General features: G+C 59.7%; 1 protein-coding gene across 1 annotated transcript; it reads right to left on the reverse strand.

The window, feature by feature from the left end:
* Positions 1-6515: 6515 nt before the first annotated feature.
* On the reverse strand, positions 6516-7559 carry PLICBS_008530 (uncharacterized protein; the record flags this gene model as incomplete). The annotated part of the gene is made up of 1 exon (XM_018323937.2): positions 6516-7559. One exon carries the CDS (start codon positions 7557-7559, stop codon positions 6516-6518), a length of 1044 nt encoding a protein of 347 aa, XP_018177116.1.
* Positions 7560-13137: the final 5578 nt, after the last annotated feature.

Raw genomic sequence — 13137 nt, forward strand, 5'->3', positions numbered from 1 at the left:
GGCAGCAATATTTCCGGATGCGAAGGAGCCGAGTGGTGAGTGGTGAGTGGGGGAGGACGCTGAAGGGTGGAGGAGGGACCGGATGGATGGATGGCCCACACGCCGGGGGAAAGACGCCGATGCTGCCTGGCAGATGGATTGGCGATGCGTACAAGGGTCTGCGTATTGCATTCTGTTGTGAGTCGCGCGCGGGCTGGTTGAGGCTGGGGCTCAAGCTCGTCCTGCGTGGGCGTCATTGCCGCTCACACCACGCACGCACGCACGCACGCACGCACGCGCCATGCCATGCACGTTCGGATTGCAAGGGCCATTACCACCGCCACCGCCACCACCACCATCACAGTTGCCGGCCCAGAGCTGTGACAAGATGGGAAGAGAAGGAAGAAGGGGGGGGCGCGGAGGGGTGGCGGGCCGTGATGCCGTGCGACCTGGAGGACAAAACGGGCTGGTTCACGATGGGGTGCGCGTGTGGGGTGTTGTCCTCTTGCTGCTATTGTGGCTGTGGCGGCGTGGACGTTGGGACCGGTCATCGTATCGCATTGCCGTTGGTGTTGCGGTAGTGGTTGTTGTTGTTGTGTTGTTGCTATGTTGTTTATCTGCACGCGGCGGCTCTGCACTCGCACCCAGTGAGCGGGCACCCCGTACAACACTGTACCTCCTCCGCGATACTAGTAGCTATACTAGCTACCGCCTAGCATGTAGATACGTACGATACAAAACCAAAAGTCCAACACCGAGAACGGACCTCCGAGAATGCTCCGTGAGCCTTCAAGCTAGCTAGCTCCTTCGGATGTGGAGTTGGGCTCCCCCCCCCCCTTCTCATTCCTCGCCTCGGCGGCTTCGCTCCGATGGTGCGTGATGCCCCAGCCAGCAAAAACATCCCGCGCGCGGCATTCTAACGATAGTACGTACTGTATCGTATCGGGCGGTGGGACCACGGTGGCGCGGGGGAGGGGGGGTTGACGGCGATGGTGTTTCTTCATCCGGCTCCCTTGCGGAGAATACGTACGTACGTACGTACTTTGTACATGGGGCGCCCAAGTCGTGAAGGGTCAATACGTGTCCGGCGTACGTAGTGTGTGTCCACCGGTTGTGGTGTGGTATGGTTGCGTATGTCAGGCTGCGCCGGCGCGCACGCGAGTAGACACGCACGTGGAGGAGGGTTCGCCTGTCAACTCTATACACGTTCTTGCACTCGTCGCCCTCCTTCCTTGGCCATGGATGGACGGATCGGGCAATAGTACTGTGCGGCATGACACATGCCAGACGAAAGGCCACTGGCGCATCAGGTACATTATGTACTCCCAGGTGCAGTACCTACCTACCTAGACGGTACGTTAGTTATTGGTCACCCCCGGGGATAGACGGATGCGTAGATCTGGAAGAGAGGAGGCATGCTGGGGAGAGAGCAGGAACCATATGCGCGCGTGTGGCTTGTCTGTTTTCGATGATGAGTTACTTGTCGCATTTTAGTCTGGAGGGAGTATTTATCCTTCTCCTCGTGTCTGCTTTGGGCACGAGAAAGGCGGGAACAGATATCGGCCAAAACGACGTGGGAGGGGACAGAGGAAGCTGCTGACCGGCGCGCGCTCCCCTATCTTTCGTTGCTAGGCGCCGGAGTTTTCCAGGCAGGCAGGCAGGCATGTACATGCATGGCATGATCGTTGGCCCTTGCGTACGTTCCATGTGGAGTTTACGGGCACTATATACCCGTACAGCCCAGTACTACGTAGAACGAATTATCGGAACGCGCACATGGGACTTTTTGTTGGGTTTTATTCAGCACCGCCCTACGTATGTACACTGCACTGCACTACACTGCACTGCTTTGCCTTGCTGTTCCTCGCGCATTGCTGTCCGCACAGTAATAACGTTACTTCTCGTATGATATGGTATAGTACTGTATGGTACAGTACTCGCTCGGCAGAGTCGCATCAACAATACCCGCCGTGGGGGCGCGTGGGCGGTCAGCGAACTTGCAGCCGACACACTTAACTAAACCAGAATTAGAATTGTGGGAAAACGAAGAAGAAGAAAAAAAAAGAAAAGAGAGAAGAGAGTCAGACAGTCAGGAACGCGCCAGGCACACGCATGGCATATTTGCTTTTTTTTTCTGTGTCCTTTCCCTCGTGCGTGTCTCTCTCTCGTGCTGCCCCGCGCGCCGTCCCGCACCGACGGACACGTGTTGCTCGCCCATCCCTTGCCTCGCTAGGCCAGGGTACTTCTGCTGCGACCTGCTCCTCCTACTCACTACGTAACTTACCGATGTACTGCCATTTGCGCCAGGGCGATTATTGCCGCGCACATTGAAACGCAAACAAACACAAATGTCACAATTCACTTTCGGTCTGGCTGCACGTGCCTTCCACGCTGGAGAGTCTATCCCTTGTCGATTCTTGGCTTTGTTTTCTTTTCGTTTCGTTTCGTTTTGGCCCCCCGCCCTCTCTCTGTTCTGTCTTGGGACGGAAACTAGACTGCATGCATGCATGCATGCATGCGCCCATGCTCGTACGGACTTACCCTACATGTTGAGACGGGGACGTAGGTAATGTACCGTACGAGTACTGTACCTGCAACTTAACATGCATGCCCCCCGTTCGTCGTTGCGACGCTGTTAATTATGCTCCGGTCGCTGGTGCTGCTGCTGTTTCTGGCTGCTACTTCGGCGCTGCTGCTAAAATAAGCATCAGGCCAGGCCCCCAAGAGGTCCAAGACATTTCCCCCCCGGCTCGCCCGCCCGCCCCGCCAAACAGCATCATCCAATCATATGCTTCCGCTCGCAGCCTCACAACCCCAAAGCGGATAAAACGGACGGACAACGAAACGGCTTCTTGTTCTGCGAGCGACACCCCCTCTATACTCTGTACACACCCCAATCCCCTCACCTCCTCCTCCGTGCTTCTCTTGCCCTTTCCTGCCAAGTTTTCCTCCCCTGCCCTCGATGGAGCTAACAAGAAACCCTCCACCACCACCACCACACCCACCAAGAGCACCACCTCACACGTCCTCTCCTGCTCGTGCCGTTTGTCCTTCACCGTCTCCGTCTCCGTCTCCTGGGCTTCACCGGTCGGTCGGTTGCCGGACTGGGTGGGCACTAGACTAGACGAGCGGCAGGATTGGCCTGCCATGCTCTCTTTTGCATTCCTGACCGGTGCTTGTCTGAGGATGTGTAGAGCAAAGAAATGTACAGCGTGTCATCCACGTGCGTTGCATCTTCGGGATGTGGACACGGTACTTGCATATACCTTCCCAGGAGAGGGGATTTGGAAGCAAGGCAAGGCAAGGTGACTGCTAGCCAGCTACACATACCATCGCAGCAGCACAGTGCAGTGCCCTACCTACCTACCCACCTACCTAGTACTATATGCATGTCCGTACGTATGACAATTCTTCCGCGGGAGGGATGGATGGACGGACGGACGACGAACCCTCCCCTCTGCAACCCCTCACCGCTCGGCGCCGCCTCCGTCTGGCAGTCGGCGCCGCACCACCACCACTTGCCATGCGCGCGCGTGCACGCGTGCGCCGCCGCCGCCGCCGCACGCATCCAACCCTCGGATGGGTGGGTTGCGGCGGCGTCCATTCGTTGAGGCTCATCAGCGGCGTCGAGATCAACAGACACAGGCAACGGGCAAGCCGACCGAGAGGAGCTTGCGCACGGGCGCATGTACTGGCCCTAGCCATACATACGTACATGCAGAAACGGCCGCGACACAGCACGTTCACACGCCCGGAGATACAGCAGCCGTAATTTCCTGGCCTATATGCGACCTACATGTAGTATCATAGAACGCGCGCGCCTACGAACGGGACGCGAGATGCGTTTCTGCGTCGCACCGCAGGTGCTCCCCTCCCCGGGCCGGAGGAATAAATAGAATCATATAGTTACACACGCACATACCTACCATACCTGTAGGTACAGATTTTTGTACGAACCCACGGAGTACGGACCGCAGCCTAATGTCCGATGCGTGCGTGCGTGCGCGTGGGGAGAGGGAGAACACACAGACACAGACACACACACACACACACGCACAACGGGCGGCGAGCCACTCATTAGCTGCCGCTGCTGCTGCCGCCGCTGCTTGTGCTGCAACCGACGCACGCGTTCTGCGACCCTTCAACGACCTGCAGCGTGCATTGAGCAGTGTACGGCGCACCTCAGGGCTTGCAATCACCGCAGAGCATGCCCGTCGCGAAATTGATGCGCCCGCGCAGCTGCAGCGATGATAAAAATAAAGAAAATAAGGAGAGAGGGGCGGCCGCCGCGGCCAGATTGATGCAAACACGCAAAGCGATTGAGCCAGCAGCAGCCTCTCTGTCCGCCTGTCCGCCTGTCTGCCTGTCCGCAATCTTGCCTCCTCCCGACATCTCTTTCCCTCATCTCAATTGCATCATCAACACCACGCCCCCTCTGCCAACTAGCGGATGCAAGGCGTGTGTGCGCGCGCGCCAGCACGATACGCTCGCTCTCAAGTCCCGACAAGGTTGAAACGGGCCAGCAACCGGGGGCGCGGCCATCGGGCCCCACTCCACGCGCCGCCGCCCGCCCGCCCGTCCACCCGCCCGCCGTTCCCTCCTCCCATGCCTCCCATCCCCCCATCCCACCCTCTCAAATCCCACCCCCCTGGACATTTAAACCCGCGCCCCCCCCCCCCCCCCCTCCTCCCGGGCCACGAGCCACCCCTGTCACCTCCATCCGCCCAATCCTCCCAACTCCTCCCCATCTGATATTGCAGGACCGCCTCCGGCCCCCTCCTCCGCAGCAACGGGCGACAGCCCAGCAAGCCTCCAACACGTAAAACCCGCCGACAACGGGAAACACGGAGGAAAAAGAAAGCATACGTGTACAGCCAGCCCAGCCCACCCCCGACCCTGTCATGTCATGCCATGCCATGCCCCGTTTGCTGCCTTTTGCCCTTTCTGATTATTTGCCGCAATGGGGCCCCCCTTCAGCCTCTCGCCTTCCTTAAGCTCCTGTGGGGGACCCGTTCGTCCATGGGGCCGCTTTGGTCTCGAACCCCTGCCGCTCGTGGCTGTCGTCCGTCAAACTGTGCGACCCTTTGGGCAACTGATTTCGACCGCAGGCCTCCGCGCGCCCATGCCTCGTTTCATCATCACGTCCCATTCCACATCCAGACGAACCCGTCTCTCCCAACACGCAACTGCTCTCTCCCTCCCTGCATTGGGCGAGGCTGATGCCCAGCCAGGCCCAGCCCCCAGCCCCATGTCTCTGTGCCATCTCCGCCCGCTCGTCAGCCATGGCCCGGCACCGCAAACTCTCCTCACCCGAGCCATCGTCACAAAATACAGCACGCCGGGCACTGCACGCAGCAAATTGCAAGGACTGCTTCATTTCGCTGCAGATCCTCGATATCGCCTCATCACCTCCCGTCGCGGCTGAACCCACTGTCCCCGCCACCGCCAGCCCAATGTCCACCGCCATCTGTCTATGAGGGTACCAGACTGTACCGTCCCAGTGTCGTGACCCAAGTACAGTACATGCTTACACCAAAACAACCATCCGTTTTCGCATGCCCACGCGCACACAACGAGTATTGTACGCCGTCTCGAAGCCCGCCTTGTAGCAGTCGACCCAATGGTCCCCACGCCCGGTGCTGTGATCCCGACGCGTGCCAAAGCTAGCATGAAACGGTCAAGCTCCTGCGGGTTGCCATGACGGTCAAGTCGTTTTCGATTCCCTGCCCTGCCCTGCCCTAGCTCTGCCCCTCCTTCCGTCCTAAACCTCGTGCACCACCATGCCCGAAAAAGGAAATGGAGACAAAGTAAATCGAGAGAGATCGTCTTAGGAAAGCGCACATGCAGTCGTCAGGCATATCCACCGATGATCCAGTATAAGCAAAACAAACCCATGGAACCGGAAAAAAATCGTGACAACTCGTCACACCAAGTCTAATTTTGGCGAGTCATGGCATCGCCGGGAATCTGGCCGCTTCGTGCCAGTCCGCGGCACGGACCGTCCAGCTCACGAAGCCCCTTCACTGGTCTGATTCGGCTGAGCCAGCAGCTCCACCACGCCCTTGGGGCTCCCGTCCCTTCGGCGTCACCGGCCGGTCTCGCGGCGCACCGTCGTCTTCGCGATATCGGCTCAGTGACGGCCCGGTTGCCTGGGTTGAATGGAAATAAGAACGTGAACCTTCATGGGAAGCCGGTCCCAGGGGTTCCTGCGAAAGCATTGCTGACACCGAATGTTTCTTGTCGCCACCATGCGCATCTCGTGGGGGTTCGCCGCCCACATCTCCGTGAGGCGTCAGAGCTCGCGTCCTGCGGTCCGCCTCTTCCATCTGGCCGTGGCCGGCGGGTCGATACCACGAGGCATCACTCCTCTGGCGCTTGTGCATCCTCCTGCCGGGAGGGGGGTTCGACAGGCTGCTTTGTATGAAGGGCGGGGGAGATCGCAATCGGGTCTCGGTAGATGATTGCGCGGGATATTGCGACCCTGCCGACTTGCGCTTCCTGTGTGCCTCGCCTATCACCCCAGAGCCTTGGTTAGCCTACAGCGAGTCTCGCTTTCTCTTGGTCTTGGACGAACCAGACGGAGTTCCCGGTCTGTTCGAGCTGCTGCTCCCCGCCTGCGAGGTCGGTGGCTGCCAGTGGTGGAAGTAGATGGACGGGCTCGTGTCTTGCTGCGTCGCCTGCCCCTGTGTCTGGTATGGCGGTATCGGTGCTGTGCTCGCTTGCGCAGGTTGTTGTTGGCTTCCGCCTGCGCTGGCCAAGGGCGCCGCTGGTCGACCAACGACGCCGCTCACGGTCTGGCCCCTCGGCCTGGTTGGCGACCCTGGGAATTGCCCGTATGCCACAGGTGCGTGCGCCTGTGGTGGAGCCACGGATGGCGGCGCCGGATACTGCCCTGGTGCGGGCGGCGGAGCTTCGCGTTGATGGTGATCCGGCGAGTGCTGGCGCTGGGGCGGCGGCAGTTGGGGGTATTGGCTCTGGGATGGCTGCATGAACTGTTGTGCCCATTCCAACGCCGCCTGGGGCAATGTGCCGCCGGCTCCCATGCCCGCAAATACCAAAGGGACCATCGGTGGTGGGATGCCTCCACCGAGCGAAGCTCGTAGCATGTCCATCTCGACCCGCCGCTGCTCCAAACGTAGGCTCTCCTGCCTCGTCTTCTCCTCCTCTTGCTTCGTCTTCTCCTCCTCCGCTCTGGCCAAAAGCCAGTTCCTCATCGACTCTTCTGCTCCTTGCCATTGCTGTGGAGGGGGCGGAAGCGTCGTCCATGCCTGTCCCGGCGGAGGGCCGTGGGCTAACGAACCATGGGGCTGGCTGTGGTGCGGCGGCTGGGGAGGGACATTGGCGGCCGGAGGAGGTTGCTGAGGAGGAAGTGCCATGGCCGCCGGAGGGGGCAGGCCACGGTGAGGTGCCGACATGAGCTGGTTTACCGGGCTGTGGCTGCGGGAAACGGTCGTGCTCGGCTTGTAGGCGGCCTCCTGGTGGCTCAAGGGGGGAGAGGGCCGCGACGTGGCAGGAGGCGTCGGCAGATCATGAACGGACTTGTAGCCGTACGGAGCTGAAGGCTGTTTGATGGTGAGCATCATCACTGACACAGCCTGGTCTCGCGTCGAGTGAACATAGGGATGTGTCTGGGCTGGGGCCAGCTAGCCGAGTTGCGGCGGCGGCGGCTGTGGACGAACGGGTTGGGAGTGGGCAGCGTGTCGCTCACGAGACAAAGAAGAAGAGGATCGTAACGAGGGAGAGAGAGAGAGCACGAGTTGAAGTGCAGAGAAGTGAAGAGAATAAGGCAAGACGGGCAGAAAAGTGGGCACAGGCGAGGACGGGGAAGACGAGGAGGAGGCGTACCGGCTGGATATAAAGGTCCCAGCTCGAGGGCCGGGTGTAAGTACGAGCAGTGCTAGTACAGGTGGGAGCAACAACTGCGGGACGCAAGCTGGATGTGACGACCAGCTCGAGAACAATGGGCTTCCGAACGGGGCGGGGGGGCGGATGGGACTGCAGACAAACCGGGCCAACCTCATTGGGACATGGCTGTTGCGGCGTCCATGAGAGAAAAAGGCGAGCGAAATGGAGGCACCCTGCAGTCAAGGACTGCAATGGCAGTAGCCTTATTCGGTATCAGGCGCGGGTCTGCTCCCTGCGCCGCTTCCTGGATCGGGCAGCGCAAAGGCAAGGTGGTGACGAGTCTCAAAGGGGGTGGGCTGCAGCAGGGTCGGCAAGCCGGAGCGGACGCCGTCCCACGGTGGAGAAACGGCCGAGCCTTGTTGATTTCACTAGTCGCCCGTGTATCAGAGCAGAATGGCCTGATAATCAACCTGCCGGGGGCCGATCAGGAACGAAGACGGCGGACGGAGCTGCTGCTGGCGCCGCTTGGGGGTTTTTTGTGCTGCTATTGTCGTATGCCGGCGCCGGTGGGGTTGCTGATTCCGAGTGGGAAGGGTGAGGCCAGCAGGGGGCGTGCGATTTGTTGCGCCTCCACAAGACGAGACGGAGCCGGCTAAGGTAATACAATACCTAGGTATGGACTGAAAGACGGCATGTACAAACAAGTAAAGTAGGCTCGTCGCGTTGCAGGCATGCAAGGTATGTCGATGGTGGTTATGTACGGACGGAATCCGTATGGCGGCTAGATACGAAGCAGAGCCAAGAGCGAGCGCCGGGCGCAGCGGGCAACCGACAGCGGGCCACGGAACGGCGGGCTTGTAGGGGGGGCAACGCTGGCAGCTCGCTTTCTCACCGGCGCGCTCGAGTACAGTGCAGCACTCGCACCCACCCGATCGAGGGTTGGGGACCAGGCACTGAGTGTGAGTGGGTGGTGTGTGGCGGCCGTGCCAAAGACGAGAAGGACGGAGAAGGACAGCAGGCAGAAAGAAACAGGTACCAAGGTCCTAGTCGACAGACTAGATCAACAACCTTTACCAACCCCAATGGGAAGAGAACGCGGAGCAAGATGTCGGGGTCTTCGACCTGCCGGAGAGCAAAACAAACGAACGAGGCTGCCCCATGCGCCAAGGGGCCAAGAAGCAATCGAGTGTGAACCGTAGAAATCCAGCGTCGCTCGCGACACGGGCGGGTAGCGAGAAGAGATGTGGTAAAAAGGGTGGTCAAAGAGGGGCGGTGGGAAGAGAATTGAACCTTGGAGGCGAAGACGGGGTGCTTGCGGTCGGATGAGTTGAAGAAGAAGACGACGAACAAGGCGCAAGAAGACAAATGGACAGGCAGGGAGACGGAGTGCGAGGGACGAGGGGAGGTGTCCGGCTGGCCGTGTTTGGGAGCTGGAGGGGTGGCAGAGCAAGTTACAACACCTGCTGCTAACCCAATCTACCCCAGCAGCTGGCGTGGGGAGCTGGGCAGGCACCGGGCGGGCGACTTGCACGTACGTACCTCAGGTAGGTCGGGTAGCGAGTCGAATTGGCGGATGGTGTTGGTGGCCACAGCGGGAGGTGGGTGGGCGGGCGGGCGTGGAGCGTGGAGCATGGATTTAGGACAGCAGGCCAGGTACCGTACAGTACCTTGTACCTTCCCCCAGCGCCCCGAATGAGACGGGGCGGCAGGTGGAAAGAAGGTGAGGAAACTTCCTGAATGGGCTGCACCTGCCCAACCACGGAATAACAGGAAGGAAGCGCAAGGCAAGGGAAGAGACCCCTTGAATACCTATTGCACAGCGCAGCACAGGACAGCACAGTCCAGTCCAACGCAGCACAGTGTACTTCTCCATCTCAATGCTCGCGAGGTCGGAGGTCCTGTTCTGAGCCGCGAGCACCGGCCAAAGCAGCCGGGCGTCAGTGGTGACCACTGGTGAGGCGGGAGGAGCAGCACTCGTGCACGAGTATGAAATACCGTGCCAGACAAAACCCAACAAGGCTTGTTGGCTTTCCCCTGCAACATCCCCCCTCCCGGGACAAACTTGGTGAGGAACGAGTACAAGGACCAAGGACCAAGGAGGGCAGGAGCCTTCCAGTAGCTGTGGTTCGGAGGCACAGCCGCGCATTCAAGCAGGGAAGGTACGGTCCTCGTATGGCACCGAGGCAGCTCCTGCGACCAAACCAGCACGGGGTGCCTTTCCTCGTTGGTACGAAGAACAAGGTACCTGTACTCAGAGTCTACCCAAGGTAAGTATCCTTCTACCTCATCCGCTGAGTATCCGGGCTCTTGCGCGGATCGACGAGCTGCCGCGTCGCCTGCGACTGTCGGCGGACAAGGTTGCCAGGAGTATCGAAGCTGCAGGATCGCGAATCCAAGCTCGCCGGATACGATGCAATGTATGGATTACAGCGCGGTACTCGTAGGATGCACATGCGAAGCGGGCACTCGGCTCGGAGCCAGGTACCTTGCAGTACAATACGGAGTACCCGATGCGTTCGTGTGGGCGGGCGACACTCCGGGCAAGGCGTGTCTGTGCCAAGGACCTGCTCGGCTCGCCCGTCTTTGGCTTCTTTTATTTACGTGCCTTGATACGTACGTACTGCAATTATCCCACCGAGCGGGTCAGAGATCCCCAAGCACGTCAGGGTGCCTTCCCTCCCGCTCCCTCGCTGTCCACGGTTCCTTCCTTCCCTTGGCTGGCACGCCGGCAACCTCAAGGTCCCGGGGCCGTTCGGGGCGCAGACCAGGAAGGTGCTGGGTTGATGCTGGGGCCAGGCACCTTCCTGGGATTCTTACTTCCGTCTTCGGTGAGTGGCCCTGCGCGTGAACAGCAGGCACGAAGCACAATGTTGGCACTCGATACGAAGCAAGGTACCTATACGGTACTTCGTTGGAATGAGCAAGAAGCAGCAAGAAGGGGTGCTCCATGACGTTCTGGGCAAGGTATTCCGAACCTGGTCCGGAGAGCAACACCGTTGGGATAAAACACAACCTGCCTGTTCTCCCGACTCGACTCGTGTGTCCCCCCTCCCTCGCCTCACGATCGTCGGCCCATCCACTGAGTCTCCCCCCTCACGCAGCTGTTGCGACTGTGGCATCCTTTTTTTAATTGACGACGCAACGCACTTTGCACCTTTGTGCTCATCGGGCCCCGAGGCGGCGCCTCAACTCGCCACCAGGACCAAGGAATTTGCACACAGCAGCGGCGGGGTCAAACGGAGGGGACGGACGGGGGCCCTGGCCAGGTCACGGCCCACGGCCCACGACCCACGACCCAAACAGGCCAGCCAGGGCAGGGCAGGGCTTCCAGGCAGGGCAGCAGCACCACGCAAAGCTGACCAGCGCTGACCAGGGCTGCACGCCGGCCGATCTGTTTCGAAGGACCGCGCTATGAAGCTGCAACGACAAAGTGGGAATGCCTCCGCCGTGGGCCGCCTGGGATGACATGGGAAGCTCTGCAGCCAACCAAGCCAGCGACACCCGGCTGCATGCGGTGCCACCTGGTATTGCCTGGGTTGGTAGGAGCTATGTATGTACGAGAACGCACGGCTCCCTCCCTTTGTCCTGAGTCGCTTGCACCGTTGCCAGCCACAGGGTACAGTGCCGAGCCAGCGCTGCACCGATTTGCCGCTGATACAACACACAATACTCGCTGCACACAAGAGCATGTGCGCAGTCACGCACTTTGCAGAGGGGACCCGTTTGTGCCCACCACGCACAAAGTCCAGTGGGCGAGGCGAAGCGTGCATGGAGTGGATCACCCGTTGTGAAGTGGCTTGCTGCTGTGTGGCTCCCTCCTGTGTTGCTGCCGGTAGCCACAGACACGGGGCAACGGTTCGTCTTGGGTAAAGTCTATCCCACATGTCCGTCCTGAGAGCTGGTTTCCCTGATCAAGTCTTGCCGGTGCCCTCCTGCAACTAGTGCCTCACAGGGCGTTTGGGTCAATGGGGGTGGCGTCTAGACGCCCGATGGTTTTCGTCCTCGACAGTCCCAGCCGAACGCGTGGCTGGGATGGATAAATGGATGGATGCATGGCTCGACCGGCACACATCGACGGGCAACAGGTTTATCGAATCAACCAGCCATCAGTCGCGCAAGGATGCATGGCTGACTGCAGCTGCACCTTCGGCATATTGGCAGCATCTGATCCTGCCGCCCACTCCACCATCCATCTGCCTCCAGTCCGCAGCATGGCGTAACATCGAGGATTCCCGCCACCGCATTATGACCCGCCTTGCCGCCGCCGCTCTTCTCTGAACCGTGATCTGGATCTGGCTTGCTAGCAGGGGCCATTGCGCTTTGATGCAGGCTGGAACTGGACTGTTGCGGAAGTCTCACCTACGCATCACGCACCCGACTCCTGCAGACCGGAGCCGCCGCGTGGTTGGACTCGTCCAAATAACATTCGACGGCGGAGCGCCAAGCAGATAGTTCTGTTGCATACCGAATTACCGAATTTGACCTGAAAAACTGCAAAGGGGGCTGCGTTCTGGAAATGGAGCCTGCGACGTCCGACACAAGTCATTGCGGCTCAACATATGTCGAGTAGCTTCTCACATCCCACCACAACTGTCATCACATCTGCTCAGCATGGATGCAAATTCACTTTTGCAGTGATGGTCAACGGCTACCAGAGTTCACGGGGAGGGCACTCTCAAACTGAAAATGGACGAAGAGTGTAGACCTCGGGGACTCCGTATCACCCTACATCGCCACTGGTAGGGCGTTGCCCTCGTCTCTCTGCTTTGAGAGGACTCCCTGAGACACAGAATCGAAACCAGGCATTTCCTGGCCATTATCCGTGACCCCTTGACGTTGATTGCCGCTGAATCAGCTGCGAGTTGCGTTAGCAGTGGGCTGAATTTGCCAACGGGCTCGGCGATAGCCATGAACCGTCACGACGGCAAGGCAGCAACCAAGGCCTACAGCAGCTTACGAGGGTGCTCCCCACTCCCACAGTACCGCCTCCATTCCCATAACTCCAAAGCAGAACGGGCAGCAACCACAAATTCCCTATGGGAGTAATCGGCTCATGGGCAGCCCCAACTTATATGTTCGCATCGCTGAGGACCGATTTGAAGGCCTCATCTGACCACTGCTCTGCATGGTTTGGAGCGGTCGAAGGAGCGGTCTCAACACACAGAGCATAAAACCCACTGCATTCGAGTCCCTGCTGCGGCCGCTGGTGCAGTGCGTCTCTGCACGACAAACCATGTTGTCTCGCTTCAACGATACATGCACGCACACGGACAACTTAGGCTAGCCGGCAATCCGTTGTGCATTTGCTCCGAT

Source organism: Purpureocillium lilacinum (genome assembly GCF_023168085.1).
Source record: "Purpureocillium lilacinum CBS 284.36 DNA, scaffold_6, whole genome shotgun sequence".
Taxonomy (NCBI): Eukaryota; Fungi; Ascomycota; class Sordariomycetes; order Hypocreales; family Ophiocordycipitaceae; genus Purpureocillium; species Purpureocillium lilacinum.